Genomic DNA, 24951 nt, shown 5'->3' with positions numbered 1-24951 from the left:
AAATGTATGTGAAGAAAAAATAAGCTATGAACAAGCACAGTGAATTGAATATATGAACAATATTTAAAAATATACATGTGCAGTGTTGAACAGTGTAGATATTTCATGGAGTATTGCACATAAAATGCAGCTGCAGACAATTAGAAGCCTTAAATTCAAGCTCGTTTTCTGGGAGTTTGTTCCACATGTGTTGCAATAAAACTGAAGGCTGCTATATCCATGTTTAGTTTAGACTCTGGAGGCAGAGGGCAGACCTGTCCCGGACCATCTGAGAGTCTGCATGGTTCATAACGCTGCAGCACATACAAATGTGTGTTGGGCCTTCACCAGTTAGTCCTTCATAAACCAACTGCAGTATTTGAAAATCAGTTCTGGGACAAACATGAACACTACATGTTCTACTCTGAGATTTCTGGCCTTGTTTGTGGTCTTTAACGTTAGAAGCTAAACACTACATTTATAACTTGTGCTTTGATTCAAGATATATTTATTTCAATTTGATCTTTGATTAACTGGAGAAAGTTTAGACACACAACCAATCAATGCACTGCTGAATCCACTTACTAAGGCTTTTAGTGTATAAATCTGTGTTGTCTGCATAGTCTTTTTGTTGTCTTTGGCAACGATCTTAGAGAGGAAACTGCCTAGAATTTCTTAGTTTAAACCGTACATGCTAAATCTCTCTTTAAAAATGCCATCTGTACATTTAACTTTTAAGACAGGGATTACATTTTATGAGCTTCTGTGACGGGGGAGCAGCTTTGTACTCTACTTTGAAAATATATTTCTTGCTAGATCCTTGAAGCAATAAGTAAACAAACAATATATAGCATACAAGCATAAAAATAGTACAATCCTAAGGAAGTTAACAGAACCTATGGCGCCACCAGTCAATCACATGACATTGTTGACAAGTTGCAGGCATCTGTATATTGAGAAGCTGGTGAGAGACTTCCACACAGCCTCTTCTGCAAAAGTTTGCTCATGAGCTTCTAGGGGCACATTGAGACAATCAAAGCCAAATGTGGTGGTAACAAACCTGCCATTTTGCTAGTAAGGACACTACACTGAGTTTCAGCTGGGTCATACAGCTTGGTTTATAATCTCATAGGTGGTTCTTATCCTCAAAGGTTTTTAAAAGCAACAATCAGGGGCCCTTCCTTCAGCTGGAAAAGTTGCGGGTATCTACAGGCCTAATGCCGTGTAGAAACAGAGTTTTTCCCACATCACATGCTGACGAAAGAGAAAAAAAAGTGTCATTCTATAAGCATGCAGTGATGACTGTTGTCAATGACTAGCCAGTAACAGACAGTGAACTCAGTTCAGTTGCATATGAAAAATGTTTGATCATCAGCTCTTATTTAGCTGCTTTTACTAAATCAACAAAAAAAAACTCAGGGATTACATTTACACATGCTTGATATTGGTACATTTTTGAATTAATGCAGAAAATGTAGACAGATATTACATTTCCCCTGTATTCCTGCTCACATTAACAAGTGTGGTATATCCCCAGTTACAGATAACACTATTATTTATTAATAATACAAATTGTGTTTAATGCTTTCTGGCTGAATTTGTGTTTAAGCTGAGGTCAAAGGCATGATTCAGACCTCAGAACAAGATAGACATACCATTTGTCCAAGAGTTTGGCCTGGTCATAAAGTATGCGGGCAGCACATCTGACCAGCCCATGCCACACATGTCCACTTTACGGGCCACAAATACCACAGCTCTTTGTGAGAGGATGACGGCACACTGACACATGGACGGTGACAACACAAGCTCTCAGAAAGAAGAGAGAGACATGGAAATAAAAGATGTGATAAAAGGAAAGTGAGGTGAGTGAGACAGAAAAAGTGAGAATTTGATGCATGTCTTGGCTGCACTTCTGAGATGAACCTCAATATAATGAAATATAAAGCATTCATGGCTACAACTACACAAGAAATGTAATCAAACAGAAAAAAAAAAAAAATCAGCTGGTGGTCAAGGTTCACTTCCTCAGATTTGCTGGTTTGGGTTGTAGTCATTGTTAATGAGCTAATTTACACCATGGGTAAAAGGAGAATGCAGCTCACTAGCAGGCACAGTAAAAAAAACAGTAGCATGGGTCCAAAAAGTCAAATACAGTGTGGTCCACTTCCATTTCCAGTATGTTGGCTCTAGTCCCCAATCCCATATTTCTGAGGCATAGAAGAAGAACATCTCTGGCTTACATATTTCTCTTTGCATCAGCGGTCATCACTTGAGTAGGAAGTGATACTGATCGTACATTTTATATGGTTCTCCTGCTGTAAGATATGGAGGGCTTGTTCCAGGATTCAAAAGGAAGAGAACAGGGAAGGTCAGATGATAAAAAGGCAGCATGGAGTTTCCAATGGTTTTTTTTAACTACAAGGTGCCCTAAAATATTCAAATCCCCTTCTCCTGTTTCTATAGAGCTCCTACACATCTGATATTGACGAAATATTCAAGTTAGCATCAGCCTAACAAAGCATTCAGGTAGAAAAGTTAGATTTGCAGTGGAACATTTTCGTTTAGAGTTTGCTGTGCCTTGGACCATATGGGCTGGAAATTAGAGACACTTTATCACAGTCATCCACTTCAGTGGAGAGCGTACCAGGACTATTAACTCTATTAAATCATTTGGTTACGCAATCTTTGGCGCACATAATCCTCCACTGACTTTTCCATCACAAATCAATTACTATGTTGATCATGACCAGCCGGGATTTCTTCGAATTCCCCTCATGTCCCAATCACACATCATGGGTAAATCAGTTACATCCATTAAGTGTGATGAGATCGGTGTAATGGGGTTTTTGGAAAAGAAGTAATCCATAGTCTAATCAAAAAAGGTAAATGAATAGATCATAATCTCATAGTACTAGAACGTAGAAGAGAACTGAAAAGGAAAGCACGGACTGAGATTAGATCCCCTCTCCCCATAAACAAAAGTTAAGTGGGACACGACCAGGAGTCAGATTTCCTTGTATTCTCCTCTCAGTCTCTTTTTCCACTTCTTTCCTCTTCAGCTAGCCAGTGTGTCTGGCCTCCCTCACCCTCCCCTGTGCTTACTCTCTGCTTTCCCCTCCCCATTCTTCTGTTTCCACAGTGCAGAAATCATTGTTTAGCCTTCACATGGTGATACTTCTTATTATCCTTTCCCTTTTAACCAAACTCTGCTCTCTGTCCTTCTTGACATCTCTTTTTGATTGGTTAATATTTCCCAAAAGTAAAGCTTCAAAAAACACCATCCAAGCTACAAAACAACACTTCAGCAATCCCAAAGTTTTCTTACCTTCCAAGTAACAGCTGGAGGAGGACGAGAGGCCTTTCTTAGATTTACAACCCACCAATTTCAGGCATATCTCCAACATTTTCATTTGCTTTCCTTTGCGTCTTGCTGGAAAGTGTTGTTTCTGGTTCAAATCAAACGCCCGTTAAACGCTCCCCCTCTACATGTGTCCAACAGTAGAAAAGTTCAATCATAAGATAAAAACCGACAAAAGAAAGAAACACCAAGCCAAGGTGTTAAAATACACAGGATATCTTCACCTCTTTACTTTCAGTTACTGTAAATCCCTTTTTATCCCAACTCCTTTCCGAAACTGAAGGAGCGGCGTCTGCTGTCCGGCAAAAGTCTATCAACTTTCTCTGCTGAGCGGCTCCATGTTTTTTTCCCCCTCTTTTGCTCTTTGGCTTTTTTCTTGTCTCCAGTTTTGTAAGAATAAAAAAAAAAAAACAATCCAAGAGAGCTGGTTCTGTCCAAAAGCTTGTTAAACCTGTAGATGTGTCAGTTGAGTGGGCAGCAGGGCAGTCTGGACGGTGCCATTCATATGTCCTGTCCCCCTGTGTGAGTGTATCTGAGGCACAGGAACTACTCGTGCTACAGCTGCCAACAAAGGGCCTCTTTCAGGCTCAGCCTGCTGCACTCAATGACATCAGCTGAGCCCTCCCACCTCCAGCAGCAAACACACAATGAGAGGGAGAGCGCCACCACACACACACACACACACACACACATACAAGCACCCACCAAGAAAAATACAAACAACTGCAGAGAATCACCCAAAATTCTTGCCAACATGCATGATGCCAACTGCAGACAACTTATTTAAAATGGTGAAGTGTTGATTGAGAAAAGATTTTCAACTATTCTACTTTCCTTCTGTTAAAGTTATGAGATGTTTACAAGAAGCTCCTCCCCCAACTTTACCCTCCTTCAACCTATTACTGTCCTCTTTCTCATCTCTACTTTTCCCTCTCTGTATTCCCAGATGTTTACAGGTTGCGGAGTCAGTTCTGGAAACAGGACTGGGTTGTTAAAGACAAAACTTTAGCTCTTAATAACAGGGAGGAAACAATGACCTTCACACACCACTCAAACACGGCTCATTTGCCCCAGGCCATTTTAACTGGGGATAAAGTAAGCTGTATATTATTGAAATGAGAGAATTATCTTTTGATCTTCAGAGAAACATGTCTTGCCATGTGAGTTCAGACAGCACTCGTGGATTGGCCATGTAAGGAAGGAATAATCATTGGCAGCAGCTCAGCTGTCTTGCAACACATTTTAATGAAAAATATTCCTAAACGTTTTGATACAATGCTCATTCAGAGTTCTAGTGACTTTTTTAAAAATTAAATCAGCTAGTAATAAGTCAAGTGAATACTACAATTTATTTGACTATTGTTGTCCATCTATTGATGATAGAGAATCACTATTAACACTCATACAAGCTAAAAAAAAAAAAAAAAAGCCAGGTTTAGGTATATCAGTTTAAAAGCTCATCAATCGTCATTTTCACTTTAGATTTAATCCACAAAGGACACGAGAGCAGCTGCAATCGGTTGACTATGTCAGGCAAATATTTTTCCACTTTAAAGACAAACATGGCTACAGAGATAAGAAGTCCAGTCAGGAGGGTGATTACACACTTTTTTTTCCGGAAGCCTGCTTGATGACACCATAGCACAAAGCAGGAATGCCAAACCAGTAAACTGGCTGACCGGGTCACTGGAATTCCCAACCTTCCAAATAGGCGAGGACTAAAAATAAGAACCTTTAAGTGAAATACACACAATACAATAACAGCATTTTTAAAGAGGACATATTAAACCCCATTTCCACCTTTTCAAACAGTCCCCTGTGGTCTAAATGAAACATCTGTGCTGTGGTCAAAGTATAACATGAATCAAGCACCAGAGGAGGTTTGTGACCCTGTATAAACCAGCTCTCTCAGAATGCTACGTTTTGGTGTGTGTGTCTCTTTAAATGCAATGAGCCCCCCCTGAGATTTCCCGGTAGACATCACTCCTTCGCTAGCAAGAATAAAAATGGCGGACCTGCGTAAAGGGTTTGCTCTAGGCTGGGTGTGGAGTCCATGGGTGGCGATACCAGTTGAGAGGAGGGTTTTTTTTTTTCTTCTTTCTTACCAGAATCCCACTGTGGCGTCACAAGGAGAGCAAATTTGAAACAGAGCACCTTTCTCTGTGTTGTAAGACTTATGCAGACAACAAACAAAAGGACTGGATGGGTTTATTTCACAATTTGTGGGTCGGTAGACACTCAGGTTAGCCAAATAAATGTTCAAAAACACTGCAAAAGTGGATTTTTCATAATCGATCCTCTTTAAAACTAAATGAGGAACACCTATTAGTTCAACACAATGCCTCTCTCAAAGAAATATAACACATGGGTTTTAGTATCTCTCCATTTATCAACTGTACTGATTAAACACACTTGTTTTTTTTTGTGGTCATCATGTCTGAAAACAAGAATACTAAGAATTATGGACAATGTCTTCATAAATGTTGGTATATCTGATGGCTGTATAAATGTGCAAGGTTTTCCCAACCTATTCAGCTGATAACACAAGATGTAATAGACTGCAGGAATATTGGTTGACTGGTCAAGTTGGCTAGCAGGAGATTGGGAACAATAACCAGATGTTTCTGAAGGCAAAACTGATTCATGTGCAGTATAAAAGACAGTAAGAAATATGAGAAGAGTAAAAGAAAAAAGAAGAATAGAAAATCGAAAGCTAAGGTCATGGACTTCTGAGAGAAAGGCTAGACATTGTGCAGTGCAGTTAAATATGCTAATGGCTCAGCATGTTGATTTCAACAAAGGTTCACCTAATATGTATATTCATGTTTGCTTCAATGAAGATTCATGAAAGTCAGAGTAGTTCAGAAATGGTTTGCTAATCAAAAAAACGTCATCCTGCCTCTGCATCGAAGCCTAATATCGAATGATGTACAAAGGGGACTGTTAATAAGGGGTCAACCAGAAATGTCTTCTTGAAACTTTTTCATACAGTTGCTTCACTTCTTGATGACTGCATGACTCGGAGGGCTCATTGAACTTCCTATATTATTGTAGTGGCAAATGTAAAAAAAAAAAAAAGGATCAAGGATTCAAGATAAAAGATTTGGATAAAGGTCTGAAAAGAACTTAGAGATTTAAGGCATTAGGGGGTGTCACAGTTTTAGTTGTTATTGGGAATATGATCATCACATAAGCCTTCGATTTCAATCACTGAAATGAAAAGCAGCATTAGCAAATTCTTAAGTATTGTTTTTGCTCCACCCCTTCCTATTTGGCCAAGACCAAAGGAAAATTAAACACTTCAAAGATGACTAAGTCTGAGTACTGATAGCCCCCAGCTGCTCTTTGGACACACCACGGTCACTGTCGGCCTTACTGATAAGAGAGACACAATAAACACAATTTGGTCAAACTGATACCCTCCTCTGTCCCAGAAGTCAGTGGTGTTGCAACATTTTGCCTTCTAGCAAATTTGAGCCTTTATTTATAAGAAGTTAAGTTCTGTTCAAATATAACTGGCATATCTTTTATTTCTTCAAAATAATGAAACCAAAATCAAACAATCTTTCAGAAAATGATGACAGCTGTACTAACACGCCCTTTAACCTGGCAACAGTTAAGCAAATCCATAAAAATAGTGATGACAAGAGATGACTGTAAGGGAGTCAAGTTGTTGAGCTTTATTCTGGACAGCTTAAAATCTTAAAATGACTCCTTGGCCTAATATAAAACTACACATCAACATCTAAATGCTAGCAGTGCAGTCTGAGTGGCTTTTTGAAGTTATGCATCGTCTGAACATGAAGTCACATGGCACCGAAACATACATCATTGCTGCAGTGCTGGTATGGCAAACATTTGTGCTCTTCCCTTGCACCACCCCAAAATCCAATTAAGAAGAAATGCAGGCTTCCTCCAGCGCTAAGAAAGGCCCATTAACTCACCACAGTCACAAAGTGTTGGAGGGATGAGAGGTTAAAGGGAAGAGGAGAGAGGCTATAAAAAAGGAAGGAGGAAAGAGGAAAAAAGGTTGCAGATGGAGAAACATGAAGCACATTGTTTGGAAGTGAGCTCATAGGAGAATCGCTCGCTAGAGTTTTATAATCCGAGCCGTGTATGTTAACAGTTAGCTGACGTAAATCAACCCACGGGATGGTTTTTGGCCCTTTTCCTCTCATGTACCCCCCTCCTGCTTCGGTCCTTTAAAGCTTTAACCAGAAAACGGGTTGGATTCCTGCATCATTAGGATAAACTGTTAAAATTCCAACTACGCTGGTGTTTGAGCATCAAGATAATGTTGACAAGAATCCATAAACCATATCTCAATTCTTGACTATAAATGAATAAGTCAAGACTTTAAATGTTACAAAACCATCATGACATTTGAAGACAGTTTGACTTTAGCCCAGCCTATGCCACACATATGGGAACACACACAAACATAATCACATTGTCACAGCGCTAGAAATGAGAGCTATCCAACACTTGTCATAATTCCTGTTCAAGTCATGGAACAAGAGTTATTATACTTTAAGACTGAGCAAGGTCTCTAATTAGAGAGGAAGAAAAGGATGGGAGAGAGGAGGGAGACAAAGATGTGTAGGTCCGTTCTAGTTATTCTGTGTGGTTCATCATCCCACTTTATTACCTAACCTGCAGCCACTGCAATCTGTACATAGCCAAGTGTACTTCAATAACAAGCGCAAGGTACGATTTATATGGCATATGGATGTATCTGTGTTTGTGTGTGTGGGTGCATGTGTGTGTGGCTGTTTACTCAGGGCCCTCTTGAGAATGCAGCCAGAGTGTCTGGGGCGTGCAGACTGGCCGATGAGGTTAAGGGGTTTCGAGTTCCACATAATTCTGCACTAAGTATTGTCCACAGGGGAGCACGGACGCTTAAGAACCAAACAGTGGCTGCTCTGGTTCAAGGTTAAGGGCATTAGCAGCAGTCAGAACTGGTAATAAGTTACTAGTTTGGGCAACATTGTTCAAAGTTGCATTGCAAGCAAATACCAATGAAATATTTTGCAGAGTACACAAGGCAAAAAGGTTTGTGAGACTCTCTGGGCTTTTTAGTGAACCTAAAGCAGAGGTTATTCAACACATTTTAAAATAAAGTCCACTTCATGTGCATGCTCCTGCATCTGCTCACACACTGTGTAGCCAAACATCTCTCATTTAAGGTGACCCATTAACAATCCTCTGTCTGTTCAGCTTTACAAATGAGACAAACCTTTGCAAGTTTGCAAAGCTTAATATAATCAACCCTTCCAAATCAATTTTAGGAGGCTTCCTGTTCCCACTGTGTCTGTGTGGGTTTTTTCTCGGGGACGCTTCCAGTTCATCCCACACAAAAACTTTGGAAACAGAATTAATTAATACGTTTGGTAAAAATTTCAATAAAAAGTTTGGTTCAAAATCAAATAAATTCTCTATGAATTTATCTTTTTTTATAGTTGTATTTCTGTAGAGCAATGTGAAGTGATTGCCTGACTGTTGTTTGCACAGTGGATATGCCTGATCCTACAATCTACTTTGACATTTCACGGATAGCTTTCATTTATCATTTTAAAAACTGAAGTCTGTTTTAAAAACTGATTTGTATCATTTTGATGTTTTGTTTTTGTGTTTGAATGTTCTTCTAATCCAGGGGTCGGCAACCTTTTATATCAAAAGAGCCATTTCTGCCGGCAGCTCCCCAAAAAATCCGTCTGGTGGAGCCGCAAAATATATTTGAACCATTCAATGAAGCCTGAGCCTGTCTAGACAATTCACATAACTAAAAGATCAAAATCCGAATTCATTTATATACAGTATTTTACCAAATTACATGCAACAACTCTCCAGCAGGAATTTCATCCACCACACGCTGCCTATCTGTCTGTATCACATACAAGACTGTGCTGGGATCTTCATAATGCCACCAATTAAACAACAGGACCAACGGTCTTGATGAAGAGAAGTGTAGCCTACAATATATTATAAAAACAACTTTAAATGAGAAGTCACTACAGAGGCTTCTTACTCTGTCTTTTATCCATAGAGCACCTTCTGCACCTGAGCGCTCTGTCATCTCACCTGCTGTTGTCAGCGATGGGCGGAGCAACGTGTGTCAAACGACTAACATTTTAATTGCGATTTATCAATAAATTCAGTAGTTAATCTTGTTGGAAATTCCATTATTTCCCATTAAAAAAACATTTTTTTTTATGAAATTTATTAAAAGATTTTATTTTGAATTTTTGTACTGTCTTCTTAGAGCACTTCACTTGCTGTTTGAATTCAACGCTGCTTTTATTTTGAAATAAAGTCAGGACTTTGTGGTAGGCCGAACCTACGATATTGACTTAACCACGGAAAAAGGAAAGTGTTAGGTATCAAAAACTAAATTAAAACAGCTAAAAGGAACAGTAAATAAGTGAAATGTTCGATCTCATGAGGTGGATATTACTTTAGTCAACTGAGCTGTCCGAGAGTTTTTTTTTTAAGTGAAATGAGACATTGAAAGATGCAGCAGTGTCGTTCTTTCCATCACTGTGACTAAAGGGAGAAACTATGGAGGCTAATGCACAGTGCACCTAAGGGGACAAAGTAGCACGTGATTAACCGCGATTTAAAAAATAAAAGGAAAGCATTTATTTTATGCCTTAATTAATCACGATTAACTAGTTAACAAGAACAGAACCAGTGAAACCATTTAATCATGATGACAGACACAAACAGAGCAACTAAAACCCAAATGACGGAACAGAACTCCTGCTTATCTCTCCACATGATAGACTGTTTTAGAGCCCGGACAAAAATATGCAGCGCAAAAACCAAGCAAACCTGCAAAGAATGGAAATGTATGCATGCTAGTCAACAGTTAATAATTCTACCATGAGCAAAAAAGAAAGCCAGGTCAAAACTACCCATCACTTTTCAGGTATAAACGTTTCAGGTTTTCTGTGTTGAAAAGGTATATTAAAATTAAGAGGGCAATAAAGGGGACCCGACAAATGAGCAGAAAAAGAGGGGGCAAATACAGTCCTTTTCAGAATTGAGTTTAACGTCTCGATTTGACCCAGAGTGTGTGTGCAGAGTAGGAGAGCCAAACTCTTTGTAGAGGGAAAGAAAAGGCATAAGAAAGGGGCATGTGAAAGAGAAAGTGACTTCTATAGAACCTGCTATTACTTTGGGTCCATATATCAATTCTACGACATAAAGAATCTTTGACAAGAACAAGAAGACACCCTTTATAAAAGGCAGAAAGAGTCAGTCGATGCCCTGACTGCTTTTATAGACTATCAACCTTTTTTGGGAAAGACCCCATTTGTCTGCATGCCCATTGGGGCAAAAACAGAAACAGATACACAGAAGGGTGACTGTGGCTACGAGGCTCTCGGGCTGCAGCAGTGGAGCTGCTTGGGCTCTTCTTTGTGTCTAAGTGGATCCAGATGCAGCAAGCATAGCAGGCCCCCTCTTTTAGTGCTATGAAGACGAGCTTAACACAACACGAAGGGACTGGACAGCATACCCGTACAGTATGGACCAGTGAGGGGGAAAAACTAAGCAGACATAAAGAAAATGAGCCAGACAATACCTAAGTGGATAGGATTTTGTTCATTCTTGCTTAATGGAATTTAAAGCAAGTAAAAATATGAGCAAAAACTGTGACTTAGGCAGAATCTACCACTTCATTGTGTCAAATCATGCTGCGTGGACCTTTATCCTATAATCTACATGAGAACAGATGCTCTCTGACCAGGAGGGCTCATAAATGGCAGATTTCTTTTCCAAAAACACAGAGCTGGCATCCAAGGTAGCAGGTTGTCTGCAGAGAAAACAACAGCTGCGTCTAGGGCTGCCTGCTCAGGCATGGAGCAGGGAACAGGGGGTTGTTGTTTTTTTTCTGTGTGTGTGTGGACGCAGTCGGCGACAAGCTCCCACGCTGCATTCCTAACACAACTTAGAGGTTCTCGGTATGCATGAGTGCTTTATGTACCATGTGTTTATATGTGTGCACAATAGAGGGATAACAAGCAAAGAAATAAAGAAGTGCCGGACCTGGTGGCCTCTGATTGTTCTCAGTGGAACTTAAGATTGAAGCCTAGTTGTGTGAAAACAATCTTTCAAGTCAACTCTGTGACTTGAAAGATATGATATGAAGGTATGAGAATGCATCATTGAAACTTAAAAGCACACTAGATTTTAAGCCATATACAGATAGAAATCAAAGTTAGTAACTGACACAAGATCATTTGGTTGCCAGAAAAGGGGAAATTAAAAATCCCTGATTTGCAAATACTCAAGGTAAACTAACTACCAAAAACAAGGGTGAGAGTCAATGAATCAACAGGACTATCTGTCCAAAAGTTACATGCTTACACTTCCAATTGTTCTGTCAAAACACTTTTTGAAGCTTATGCATATGGAAGAAAAACTGTGGTCTAACTTTTGGTTTGTATCTTTGTGATTTTACCTCGCCCTGCTCTCATTTGGGATTTTAGGCTTCAAATTAACTCTAAAACAATAAAGGGATCCTTTTTTTTTATTATTATTTTGGCAGTTGCATTTTTATTTTTCCACAGTGGAAGTTATTGACTCCCATTCTAAAAGTGTCAAAATTTTGCAGTGAATGAGCAAAAATACTGCCTCCACATGCTTCTTAGTTAGCCCATTTCTCGTATGTAAATGCGAAGCTAAATATCAATAATAAATTAAATACATCGAAAGCAATAATATAGCTAAAAGAAACAGTGGCAGATAACCACAAGTAAATGAAATAACCACATTATCTCTGTTTACTGTTGTATAATGCGTTTCTTTTTGTGGGCTCCATTATTGGTAGTTTCATTATTTTGGCCTGTGTTTCATATTATTTTTCATTTGCACTGAAATATTCTGTTGAAAAGGAAAACCCAATCAAAGCTTAGACTGAGACAAAGACATTGAAACAATTACAAAAATCAGGGAAAGACAAGAAGAGGAAAGAAATGAAAGAAAGGAGAGAGGGGGATTGCACCAGTTATTTGAGAGAGGAATGCACAAGAGGTCACATTCTTCGCTCCTCTGCTGTGGATTGCCCCGTGTTTAACTCTCTCTCTCTCTTTTTCTGTGTTAAAAAGGCAATATTGCTCAACACTCCTCTGCTGCAATAGATCACATATACACGCATGCATGGTTCCCTGGAAAACATAGTGGAGTGGATCAAGAGGCAGATGTTGGAAAGGCTCAAGGCCAGGAAGCTATTAATTAAACAGTCAAACTGATCAGATGATCATTATATAACAGTTTCACAATAGGCCTTTTTTATGGATGACTTTTTGACACGTCACAGTAGGAAAAGTATAGGTGTAAAAATGTAATTCAACAATGTCCTTAATTCTTTGACAAACATCTGTTAAAGGACGGGAGAGAGTCATTTTCTTGTAAAATACAGCAATTAAAAAAATCCCCATGCTTAATATATTATTTTTATTTAAGCAGGAGTATTACCATTTACATACAAAAATATATTTTACAAGAGAGTCCTGGCTAAGGAAGCTGCAAAAAAGGTTCCACATGAATAACAAACTAAAGACCGTAACCAACACAAAATACATCAATGAATTTGAAATGTGCTTATAGTGGTCAAATGATGCCTGATCCTACAATCGACTATCCAGCGCTAAAGTCTAAGGTGACCCTGTAGCTCAGACCAGGGTGATGGAGCAATAACACAGCAAGAGTTTGCGGAATAAAAAACATGATGTGTCCATGAGACCAAAGGTTAGTTACTAAGTTGTAGGAGTCATTATTGAACATGAGTAAGAAGGTCATTCATTTATTACGGCAAATGACAAATGATGTGCCAATGTTCTATCCGTCTGTTGTGTAAGTAAGACAAACCTATTTTCTCATACAAGCTAAACCAGCAATAATCGGAAAGAAGCATGGTAGACTGAGTCCACATTTTCAGTGAGGATGAGGTATAGCATGCATATGAAGACTGTCGCCGTCAATTACTGATAAAGGGTTGCTTGGGGACATGGGCTGCAAGAGTAACAAAGAGAAGACTTGTTAAGCATGGACTTCCTTGACTACTTTGATTTATACACACAGCTGTTTTGACTAGTCATCAGGTAGGGTGGTAATAAAGAGGACTTTTTTTCCAGGTGGTCAAGAGTTGATGAGAGGGGAAAACACTCACTAATCAGCAATGTGTCATCTAGCAAGGGACAAATGTGTCTCTCTCTTTCTGTCTCTCTCCCTCACACACACACACACACACACACACAGATACACACACACAGTTCTGAGACAAGGCCAGCCAGTGCGAGGGAAAAGCCACCAGGGACCTAACAGCTGGCCTGCATGAGCATTTCTATGAGGCGTCTGCTGCATGGGTACATAAAAAGGGTATTCACACGCACCTCCCATCTCCAGGACTCACAGGGATCATGGAAGGAGATTTGGAGTATAGACTGTAAAGATTCCTCGAGTTCCAGCTAAGAAACAGACAGCAAGAGGCTACAGGAGAAACTGATACCCTTACTGCATCAACACAGAACTCAGCTGTTGGAAGAAACGCACACAAATCAAATTGTGTCAAAAAGGCTACTTGAGAGGCGTGGTCAGTCACAATCACTGAAAAACTAAAACTTGTAGATATGCACTGAGAATAATGAACATGACAAATTATCGTTTTTTGAAGCAGGAAACAAGTTAATTTCTGCTGTAAAAACAACAGACAAAACAGAAACACGTAAAAAGATATACTGAATTTAATCAGGCTTCCAATATCATGATCCTCATGTTAAAATAAAAAATTAACAGCTGCATTGTACCCAAATAACACAGCAACTGCAATAATAAACATAACCACCAGGGGGCAAATTTCCCCCTTCAAATACTGAAATACCTCCAAATCAGACAATACTGTTGTGATCCTCTGAACCCTCCATCCTCTAAATCCTGCTTTCCTGCTTTTCCTCTTTCCTGTTAGCCCGTTTCAGAGAAAAGCAGGAAGATAAATGAAAGGCATCTTTACTTCTTTGAATTATTATTCACTGCAAAGCCACTTCCTGCAGTCATTTGGAAACAATTCAACAGAGGCATGATTATGCACAGTCAAGATTTTTGATTCCTTTACTTGTTAAAAAAAAGGATTCAAAATAAAATACAAATTCGTGGAAATTGTACTAGTTCATATTTTACGGAATGAGTTACATATTATTGTAAGGTACTGGGTCTGTCCATGGGAGCAGTATCTCATGCACACAGTACTGTTGCTCATCAGTGCTGGAGAAGATGTGGGTTAGAGGCTAAACAGTGTTTAGTTTAAGTTGTTGGTAGGGCATCAACACATTTTCAAACCCATGAATGAAAAATGTAGTTATTGATACATACTTAACTGTAATTTAGACATATAGGGGCAATGTAGCTTTGCAATGAGTATGCCTATAACCAGCTTTATTTAGTGGCCATTGTTCTATCTACTTAACTTCATGGTGCTAGGTTTAGGATTACACTGAATCCTGTTTAATATTTGTAACAACACGTGTGTAAATCACATGTCAGTGATCTCTTCCACATCCATCGAAGTTGAAAGTAAATAAAAAACAGAATTTTATTTCATAAGTCATTTCTTCAATTAAAACAGTTGAACTCTTAGCCCTGTCCTCAGTCAAGAGGTTGCTAGTGCTAGACGCAGGCAACTGCTCAGTCGGAGCTTTTATCAACAATAGAGCAGGCAATATGTGATATTCTTGATGGATCCTACGCATTTTCCGAATGATTCATGAAACTAAAAAAAAATGTGTGAGATTATTAAATTGAAACAATTTAGAAATGTTTATTTATGCCCTTAAAAATTTTAGGCGAAGTAGACAAGATTAAGAGCAGCAGCTTTGCAGAAGCTAAAATTGTCCTTTGTTTATAACCATAATAGTGTAAATAGGTGGTATGAAAAATATATTTTCATACACATATAGTTTTAACTCGAATAAAAGTACGTATAAGCTACTTAAAATATTTTAAACCATAAAATATATGCAATTTGCTGAGATGGAGTGTTTTTTTTTCTTTCCTGAAAAAGGTCAACCATGCAGCAGCTCTCTTTGGCTTCAGTAGAAATATAGTAAAAAAAAAAGGTAGCTTCTATAAACTAAACAATTATTAGTAGGTTTATATGGTTGGACATCAGCAATGACTAAAGTCAATCAATGTTATGTTTAGAATCAACAAGAATGTATTGTATAGAGAAGACAATTAGAAAGAACTGCTAAAGTACACTCTTGTGCTCTGCTCAGACTTGTTTCTATACAGGTCTGGTAACCTACTGTAGCTTGTAATCTTGTCCGTGATCCATTGAGGTCTACAGTCAAATTGAAAGGATTCTCGGATATCTTAACCACACAGAAAAAGCAGCTGGAAATGCAGTGTGCGAGTTACTGTTCCCAAATATTCACAGCCCTGCTCAATCTTTATAATCGTACTTGCTAGCCAGTGAGATCATACCTCCCCACTGTACAGTACACAGAGATGCCAAGAGGAGAGGCAGGTCTTTGCTTGCCCTTTTCTGCCTCCGTCTCTCTCCCAGGCAGCTGCATGCAGAGGTCTGAACGTGCCTGCTGAGAAGCAGCATGGGGCTGGCTAGCTGAGAGTTTACTAGATGGGGCTCACCAGGAAGAGAAAAAACAGAGATGTAAAATCGTATGTTGTTATTGCCCTCCTCTTGCACCATGACTCACATTCCCTCTCAGAGTCGGGCCTGCTCATCACAGGAGAGAAGGGGCAGAGAGGGAAAAACAAGTGCAACCTATGTCACTGACCCATTGCCAAATTCGATCCATTTACCGGCAAAGTATTTCTTTCTGTTTTTCTGGCCTTCCCTGCCCTCTCCCCCTCTGTGTTATGCAAGACTTAGACTGTGTGGAAAGTATTCCTGCCAAGTCAATCACAGCCCTACGGACACATTTGGTAAACTTATCAGTTAGCTCAATGCATGGCATGCATCCTGTTCAATGACAAGTGACTATTTTAAAGAGCTGCAAGAAAGCTAAGCTGATGTCTGTTCTGCTGTTGTCCTGAGTTCCTGCCTTTGCTTTGTCTGTCAATCACTTTGTAATCATCTGTTTTTAAAGGTACCATATAAATAAAGTGATGGTTATTATTATTATTTGCTACACTTGGCAATATGTATTGAGTTTATTGGTGTTAGCATCAATTCAAATGACCTTAAGAACAAGTCATTGATTTGATCCCAAATGGTTTCTATAGGTTATGATTAAAGCGATGAAAGACTGCTTTCTGTGCCCTAAAGATAAAACTGATTGGGGATTTAGAAAAAACTAAAAAAGGTTTTAACTTGAAAATGTAACCAGGAAACAGACGGACTGCGCCATCTGATACATAAACAGAGAAAGAAAAATCACCAGGTAAGACTCATATCTTGGGTGACAGCTTTGCACAGCATTGTGAGTCACTGTTCCAGCAGCTGGATATCCTTCCCGTGAGTAGTGCAGTAGAAAGTGCTTGGAACACCACTAATTCCGAGCCATGTTTTAAGGATATCTGTTGTTTTAATGACTGCCTTTACTTGATGCATTATTCTATCTGGCAGTTATCCAAATTGCCTGGTCTCCCTGTTTGCAATTTGCATGATGCTTATTGGCTCTAGTTCAACTCAATTTGGATAAATTGTGTAGTAGAATTTCGAATATTGTTTGATTAGTTGATTAATGCAAAATCTGCAATTTCCTGACAAACTGATTAGTTATTCAAGTTCATTTTTATAAAAAGGGAAAACCTTTCCTGTTTGCAACTTCTCATGTGTTATAGTGTGCTTCTCCTCAGGGTTATACATGATAGTAAACAGGATATTTCTAATTTCAGACAGCTGGGTAACTGACAAATAAACCTGAAGATGGAATCTTGGCGTCTGGGTGCTTGTGATGAGCATTTTTCTTTGTTGTATTATATTCTATAGACAAGAGGATAAATCACTTTATTCGGAAAATAATCTGTAGATTTAAGGATAATGCAAAAAAAAGTGTTAGCCCTTGCTATACCTGTGTAGCACCACACATTATCAGGTATAAACACAGGAGGAGGCACTGTTGAGCTCCACTATACTACATAGGCTGCTCAGTAGAGGAGCGGTAAGGATGGAGGTGGATACGATTTGGTGTTTAGCTTTTTCAGTGTGTACTAGAAACTAATAAGTCTGATGGCCTTTCAGTGAGTTCAACCCATTCAAATGAAGTCACAGTGTATGTGAAAGTAAAAACACCCTCTACAAGTCAGTATTAACCTCACAGCTTCATCTAATTGCGATTAACTCATTTGTTAATCAGTTCATTATATAAGAAATACAAAGAGAGCCAATACAAAAAACACCAAGTTAATCGCATTTACTGCAACTGCCTTGCTAGTAGCAAAATGAAATGAGTGGAATGACAAAAGAACGTGCACTCTGCATTGGTAACTGATTGACAACCATCCACAATATAGACCAAAAATAAGACCTATTACACTCACAACAGGTGAGGAAAAGACTCGATAATTATACCATACCAACGTCAAACCTGAAGCAATGAGTGACACTCCAGAGCTGTTTGTATCATCCATGGTTGGTAAGTTAGTTAGAACAGTTCAAAGTGTCTTAATGCATGCTTAGAAGGAAACAACACTTTCTCTTACTCTGGCTGTGGAAGCAAATCTGTTATTCAGCTTGCTAGCAGCAATCTCGAAGATGCAACCACAACAGTGCAAAAGCTATCTATACACTCTAATGATTTCTATTTATGCATCAAATCATATTTATAATGCGTGCGCCCCATGTGTGGAGGCTGTGGTCCTCCGAGCAGGCGGCCTGGATTAAAATCAGACCTGTGGCTCCTTTTCCGCGTGTCATTCCCCACTCTCTAGCCACTGACCTATCTATAAAATAAAGGCATAAAAAGCCCCAAAAAATAAACCTTTAAAAACAACATATTTCTTTGATATGTGCAATGGTATGTCCAACCTACTGATTTTGATTATATAATTTGCTTTGATAAAAAGTAAATTGATGGCTTACTATTTTATCATTGGACAATGGGAGCAGATGCTGCATAGAAGCTTGAAAAGCCAATCCTTGATGCAGTTAAGAAATAACCTATAGAACAATCAAATCTGCTGTCATGATACATGCCGAAACAGGGGTCCTACCAGTAGTGTTTGCTCTTACCGTGCACAGCAAAAACGTTACAGGGCTGGGTCCCATGGCGTGACGACTCTCTCTTTCCACCCTTGATGAAGGCTGGTAGACTGGGTCTCCTCTGGTCCCCTACAAACTTTCCCGGCTGCTGCCCCATAAGGGCAGGGTGCCAGGCCGCAGCCGGGACTCTCCAAGCTGGACCCGGTCACTCACAGTGTAACAACTGTCCAACAGTCAGGGAAGGGGTCAGGAGAAGACAGGTACCCCTTTCCCCAGCTCCGTCTGCCCTCTCCTGGAGTGTGGGTGATGCCCTTCACCTATGCAGATCTCTTTTACTCCCGTACCACTGTGGTTATCATGCATTAATGGAGACTGAATGCATCAGAGGTCAAAGTTCGGCCTTGCAGAGTAATCTAGAAAAAAAAACAATCAATGTTGATTACATTAAGTGTCATAAGCTGCTTTTTTAACATAATAAGCATACAAAACATGAAGACTATATGCATACACCGGAAGTGTGTGTGAACAATCCATGCTTAAAACCTCACAATGACATAGTGGTGAATCAAGCATGTACATCATAGGGATTAAACTAAAATTAACACCAATGCAATAATGATTTTCTAAAAGGATTTTGTGCCACAATATCTCAATAAATACTACATTTGCTCCAAATATGCACTTTTTTTTATATTAAACTGCCTTACTTCGCCTTCATTTTGAAGACAATAATCTAATGTGACTCCTTGTGTAAAACCCAAATCCCTCTGTTTGAACAAGGTTCATGTTTACCCTGTGAAATTCCTCTTTTTAATGCTAGTCAAGCTCAATAAATATGGAGCTTACGTTGGTTAAAAACAGTAAACAACATGTTACAAAAATAACTACTGGAGATTGACTGTTAGCAACAAAAACAAAGTGACTTGATTCGTTGATAATTTAACATTGGGCAAAGAAAATTGCAAAACATAAAGGTTTTTAAAGACATTAATTGTTATTTGCCCTGACCCTGTTGTGTCTTGGCAACACTTTTAAATACAAAAGCTATGTCACAAACATTAAATCATCCACAATAACCACTGAACTACAAATACCAGACTTGGACAAACTTATTCCAAACTTACACCGTTGTTACAAATCACTGCAGTTAAAATAAATGTAAAAGTTGACTTACATGGCCATTGAAACATTTACATTGTTGGTTTGCAGGCGACCTCAAGCTAATGTATAAGTTAGCCATGGAGGCTAACCTATGTTAGCTGGTGGTGTGCAGCGCGAGACCCTTAACTGCACTCAACAGTTGGCTCTTGCTGAGTCGATGTTCACACGCTGATAATAATCGTCGGACAAGTGCACGGAAGTGTCTCCAAAATAAGTTTGTGGTTGCCACAATGTAATCATTTGCCAATCGTCTTTCCAAAGCAAGAGTTTTCGGTCTGTTTCAAACTTCCGTGTCCGATCTTCCCGTCTTGCTGAGTTTCTTCCCCTGTGGTACCCGGACTAAAGGCACTTCAATCAAGGAGGTGAAGGGAAATCGAGGAAATTCTGCCGGCCAGAGACCGACGACTCTTTCTGCAAGCCCTTTCCTCTGTTTACAGCCGCAGAGCTCTTCCTTACCGACCCCTTTTTTCGCGTACTTACTCATCGTTTTCACGTGAAAATCTGTGCAATAAACTTTGGCCGAATACTAGTTGTGTCGCTAGTGCCGCCATACTTCCATACGCAAGGTGGTTTACAGAAGTATGTGGGTGGGGCGACGTGTGACGTCACATGCGTGCGTGGGCTAGTAAGTGGTACCAGAGCAACATTTTTATTATGCTAGGAGAGCAATAGGACAAACCTGCTGAACTGAGAAGCAACATTCATGAGATGAGAAGGGGAAGCCTACCGAAACCCGTATGAGATCTAAAATACAAGTTAAAACATATGAAAATGTATGTTGATGAAACAAAAGCTTCCAATACCTCTCATAAGGCATTTTGCAAAAAAAACCTTTAAACAACAGATATATTTGTGGCACTTATAAGTTATTTTTATCCTTAAAAAATATAATCCAAGTGTAAAAAAATAGTTTTTCCTGGGGGTTACCTTATTACTATCACTAGGGGTTCAATAATCAGTACATACAGTCTTGTTTCCCAAAAGTAAACATTTTGAGAAGGGTTCATGTATATTACTGTTAATTTTTCTGCAAAATAAACACAATTCTACAAACTTCTTTTTTAAGTCGTTCATTTTCTAACATGCTTATGTTACTGTTTTTCATTAATGGAAAAAAAAACAGCGAGAAGTCCTAAATATTATAGAAAATTTATTGCATAAAACAGTTTTCTTTTCTATAACATCACACATCATCCAAAGTGTTCCACTTAACCTCTGTAAAACTTAAGTTTAGCTGCTCTAGTCATTTTTAAATCCTGTAAAGCTTTAAAAGCCCCTTCCAATAGCCGCCAACCAGAATCATCAGGCTAGTAAAGATATATAATTAACTGTTTAATTACACGACTGACTGACACAATAGTGACGGGTCTTTGATAAGGCAAGTTCAGTTCTTGCATTGGTGGTCCCCTTTGAAGCTACTTGATGTAATCTTGGTTTTGTTACAAGGTCACAGTTAGGATGTATGCTCTTTAACCTTCCTGCTCCAACAGCTTCTGTTGAGTCAACATTACAATCTCCTCCATCACTTCTGGCTTCAAGATGTCTTTGACCTACAGAGACAGAACAAAACATGTCATTACAGAAATGTTACACTTAGGCTAAATGTTAACAAACCAGCTAAGTCAAGTAAGATGTGCCTTTATTTTCTCATTTGTGAAAGCAGCAAATATATAAAGGATTGAAGCAATAAACATACTAATGTTTTTGAATACCGAGAAATACCATTAGCATAGTCTCATGAGTTATGAAGTCATCTGTTCTCAACCCAAAGTGTGGAATCATCCATGTTGACTTCAATTTTACACCAGCAGGGTCAAAGTTGAGGACTGTAATTAGTTGTTTCTGTAGTTTTCCAATTTCACCACCAGGTGGCATAATACATCCCCCAAAAATTAAACTATTTATTGAGGAGTCTTTTCATTGCCATTGCTTTACAGTTGTAAAGCAGTGAGTTGTGATGCTTCAACTGTTTTTTACCTGGTGTTGAACTGAAGATTCATAGCAATAGAGAACACTGGTGTCGAACAAAAGGACCTTGTGTGCAGCCAGAGCCAGTAGACAGTTTCTTAACCGTGAAATCACTTCTCGATCTGATAGGCTAACAGGCTGAAAGGACAGAAAAAAAAAGCACAACAAGTACATGAACAACAAATGCAGAAATATTATTTGAAAGCAGCAGATTAAAATAAATTTAAACCAAGGGTCTCCTCTCGTCAGAATATTGATATCTTGATGCATACATTTGATTTCTCAAAGTTATGGATATCTTTTATTCACACTGATTGGTTGGGCAAAATCCAAGTGTGTTTTAATTAATACATTGGCTAATGAAACTATGGAAAACTGCCCTTTGATGTCTGCCTTCCTACCTCTAAGCTGGTGTAGAAGCCTCCAGCTTCCTCCTCCTGAATCTCTGGAGTGGGATACAACCACACAAAGCCATTATTCCCCAGGATAATGGAGGCACCACACGGCAGGTTGTGGAAATGTGTTTTCTGTCGTTTGATCAGAGAGGGAGAAAGCTGTAACAGCACTCCTTGGCCCAACTAGTTGTCAGAGAAAGTAGAAACAGAAAACAAAAATGTCAAATTATGGCAGAAAATAAAGTTGTACTCGCTTATTTTTCAGTGACAAATTTAAAGCTACATTTTTTAATACCAGGATGTAATGGTACATATAAAGGAGCAGAATCCCTTTTGAATACTCTGTGATTTACTGTACTACTACTATACTATACTTTACTACAGGCCAAACTTTTAATGAAGAGGTTCTGATGTTTTTAATATTCCCTTGATTCATCTGTTCTGACATCATTCTTTAGTTGTTGCATTTATCCAGAAACTATAAAGCCGGCCATTTAAGCTGAAAGATCTAGAAGTAGTCTCCCAACTGCCACTGAAGTTATATATAAAAACATTTTTTAATATTTTAGTGTAACTAATTCATGAGTCAATCGCTTACGGTTTAAATACTTTGATTTTTTTTTCACTTTTGTATCAGCTCCTACGTACATAAATGGCATTGTTAAAAAAAAATAGTAACACAGCATTGACTACATCCAAAAGTATTTTTTGTGAACAAACTCATCATTGCCAAGTATATCATGGCCTCTTTTTTTACATTCCAATCAGTTTGATGGGTCTTTTTCAAATCATGGCTGTTCAGGTGTTTCAAGCTTTAGTCAGCAGTTGTCATTGTGTACACTGGCATAACTCACTTTTCCATACTTTAAACTGCGGGTGTGAAGTGATAGGGCTCCATCTGAGTATACAGACTGCACCTCGGCCTAGAAAGAGATAAACACAAAAATTAGAGTTGGTGATAAGAAGACGGCACAGCCAATGAAAGATAATGAAGAAAAAAAAACAGTGAGTTACACTGATAAGATCGCCCTCTTGAAGGTATTCCCTCATGGTGAGCTCATCTTCTGCTGATCGTCTCCTCTAAAACACAAAATTAAATGTAGCATTTTTAAAAACAAATACAATACACTCTTTAACAAACTTCATATTACAGGCATATTAATACACTGTCACACAGATAACAGTGTAATGCAGCCAATTCTTCTTCATGTGAATCAAGTATTTAAGCGTCTCACCAGCTCTCCTCCAGGCAGATTAACAGAAGACAACAAGAGGACGGAGTCCAACCGGGAGTTGGTCTCCACCTTCCATCTTTTTTGTTGTACCTACACAAAAAAAACACTTAGTTAGTAAACAAATCAAACTAGATTTAGCTTGTTGAGCCATAAATTCTAAGGTACACTTTAAAAAAATGTAAGACATCACATACAGGGGAAGATGGGGGGGGAAAGAGCATTACCTCTGTGATTCTGCCAACCACCACATCTCCAACCTCTCCATTAAACCTGCAAACAATACCATGCAACAGAATGATTCTTCTGCTATCATTTGCCTTTTTTGACATAAGATGTTTAAGAGCGTTCATTTCCTCTCTTACCTGGTCTTAAGTGGTCTTACACAGATCAGCTTGTCCACTCTCTGCACCTCTCCAGCAACCGATGCCGTCAGCTTGTCCTCATCTACATAGGTACCATGACCTCTGAAGATAAATATTTGATATCAGTACTTTTGAGTAATATAGACAAAAAGAGTTGACTTACTTGTGACAACTAAAAAATACATAACACAACCACAAAAAAAATGTTTTGCTTCTTCTTCACAGTACGTTTGTCAATTTATTTTACGCCAGATATTTTATTCCAGCCTAAAAATGTGGCTTGAGTTAGGCTACAACTATAATATTTTAAAATAAACCACATAGGTCAGCACGTAAACCAAATCAAAAATAAACGTGTAAACAGCTAACCAATACTTTTTTTGACTAGGATATCTACTAACATGCATGACTTTCGAGATTGGACATAATTTCAAAGCGGGCATAAAATGCAAGCTGTTAGTAAGGTTGTATGAAAAAGTTTTAATGTCCATGAAGCTTCCATGACAACACGGTGTTGATGCAGCCGATCAAACCCCGGTGAACCAACCTGTACCTACCTCATGAAACCTGTGTCTGAAGTGATAACATCACCGGGGACCACAAGATCTTTTCTTTCAAAAGCAGAATCTAATAAAGACACTGGTTTACGAATAGTTGGTAATCTCATGTCAGCAGCCATGCTTCTTCTTTTTGCTTCTTCTTCTTCTTCTTCTTCTTCTTCTTCTTCTCCCTCCGGTAGCTAACAAACAACTATTCGTGTTACCGCCACCTATCGAGGTATCAGAATGGATGTTTTTGTCTTGGAAATAATGTAGCCAGTGGTTTCAAGCGTTAGAAGTCAAGCAACTTTTAAGGTTTGACAAGTAAATATAAATCGATTCCTCGCCGCTAGCTTGCAAAAAAAAAACTTCTTCATCTGATTCTTATTTTTCTTTTTCGTCCTCTACCACCCTAAGAGGCTCATTACCGCCATCTGCTGCACGGAAATGAGGATCCCAGATTATGGCACTCTATCGTTCTTAAATTTTACAACAGCTCCTTATACCTATCGTACATATTATTGAATAGAGTGGATGATAGCATAGAAACAGTGTGTTGACACTTTTGAATTTCCCATTACTCCCCATATTATGTGTATGAGAAACCCTACCTTACACAATGAGCTACACTTCATGTCAGAATAAGGTCCCCTTATATAATGTCTGATTGGGAGATGGGTATGGCAAAAAAAAAAAACAATCAAAGCATTTCACAACTGTTTCTTTGGTAGGATTGTCGTGATTGCCGTGATTGTCGTCCGACACCTTTTAAAATAATTGTTCCACCT

At 38.8% G+C, this 24951-nt stretch overlaps 2 protein-coding genes across 8 annotated transcripts in view; both read right to left on the bottom strand.

The window, feature by feature from the left end:
• The window catches only part of abl1 (c-abl oncogene 1, non-receptor tyrosine kinase), a 30859-nt gene extending 11101 nt beyond the window's left edge, over positions 1-19758 (bottom strand). For 4 of the 7 annotated variants that reach the window (XM_061060671.1, XM_061060673.1, XM_061060672.1 and 1 more), the window contains exon 1: positions 3305-3895. In XM_061060671.1, coding sequence (XP_060916654.1) covers positions 3305-3389 — 85 coding nt within the window. In that variant the 5' untranslated portion in view covers positions 3390-3895. Of the gene's footprint in view, positions 1-3304; positions 3896-18533; positions 18917-19677 lie in introns of those variants that run through there. The other 3 variants (XM_061060668.1, XM_061060670.1, XM_061060669.1) reach the window with 1 other exon arrangement.
• Positions 19759-20794: 1036 nt separating this feature from the next.
• On the bottom strand, positions 20795-24517 carry exosc2 (exosome component 2). The gene is made up of 9 exons (XM_061061616.1): positions 24182-24517; positions 23625-23726; positions 23487-23532; positions 23263-23352; positions 23042-23107; positions 22882-22950; positions 22034-22210; positions 21642-21770; positions 20795-21214 (listed from the first exon to the last, which is right to left on the bottom strand). The coding sequence occupies exons 1-9, from the start codon at positions 24301-24303 to the stop codon at positions 21134-21136; spliced, it is 882 nt and encodes a 293-aa protein (XP_060917599.1). The 5' UTR covers positions 24304-24517; the 3' UTR covers positions 20795-21133.
• Positions 24518-24951: the final 434 nt, after the last annotated feature.

This window comes from Labrus mixtus, chromosome 17, assembly GCF_963584025.1.
Source record: "Labrus mixtus chromosome 17, fLabMix1.1, whole genome shotgun sequence".
NCBI classification, from domain to species: Eukaryota; Metazoa; Chordata; class Actinopteri; order Labriformes; family Labridae; genus Labrus; species Labrus mixtus.
The sequence above is the reverse complement of the archived record's forward strand: the minus strand, read 5'-3'. Positions and strand labels throughout refer to the sequence as shown.

What these genes read in the sequence shown, in the direction of transcription:
- exosc2 (XM_061061616.1), bottom strand. Translation starts at nt 24,303, where the DNA reads ATGGCTGCTGACATGAGATTACCAACTATTCGTAAACCAGTGTCTTTA. An exon ending in TCAGACACAGGTTTCATGAG is followed by an intron (nt 23,727 to 24,181) that starts GTAGGTACAGGT and finishes ATTTATCTTCAG; the next exon opens with AGGTCATGGTACCTATGTAG. An exon ending in ATCTGCCTGGAGGAGAGCTG is followed by an intron (nt 23,108 to 23,262) that starts GTGAGACGCTTA and finishes TTTGTGTTTTAG; the next exon opens with AGGAGACGATCAGCAGAAGA.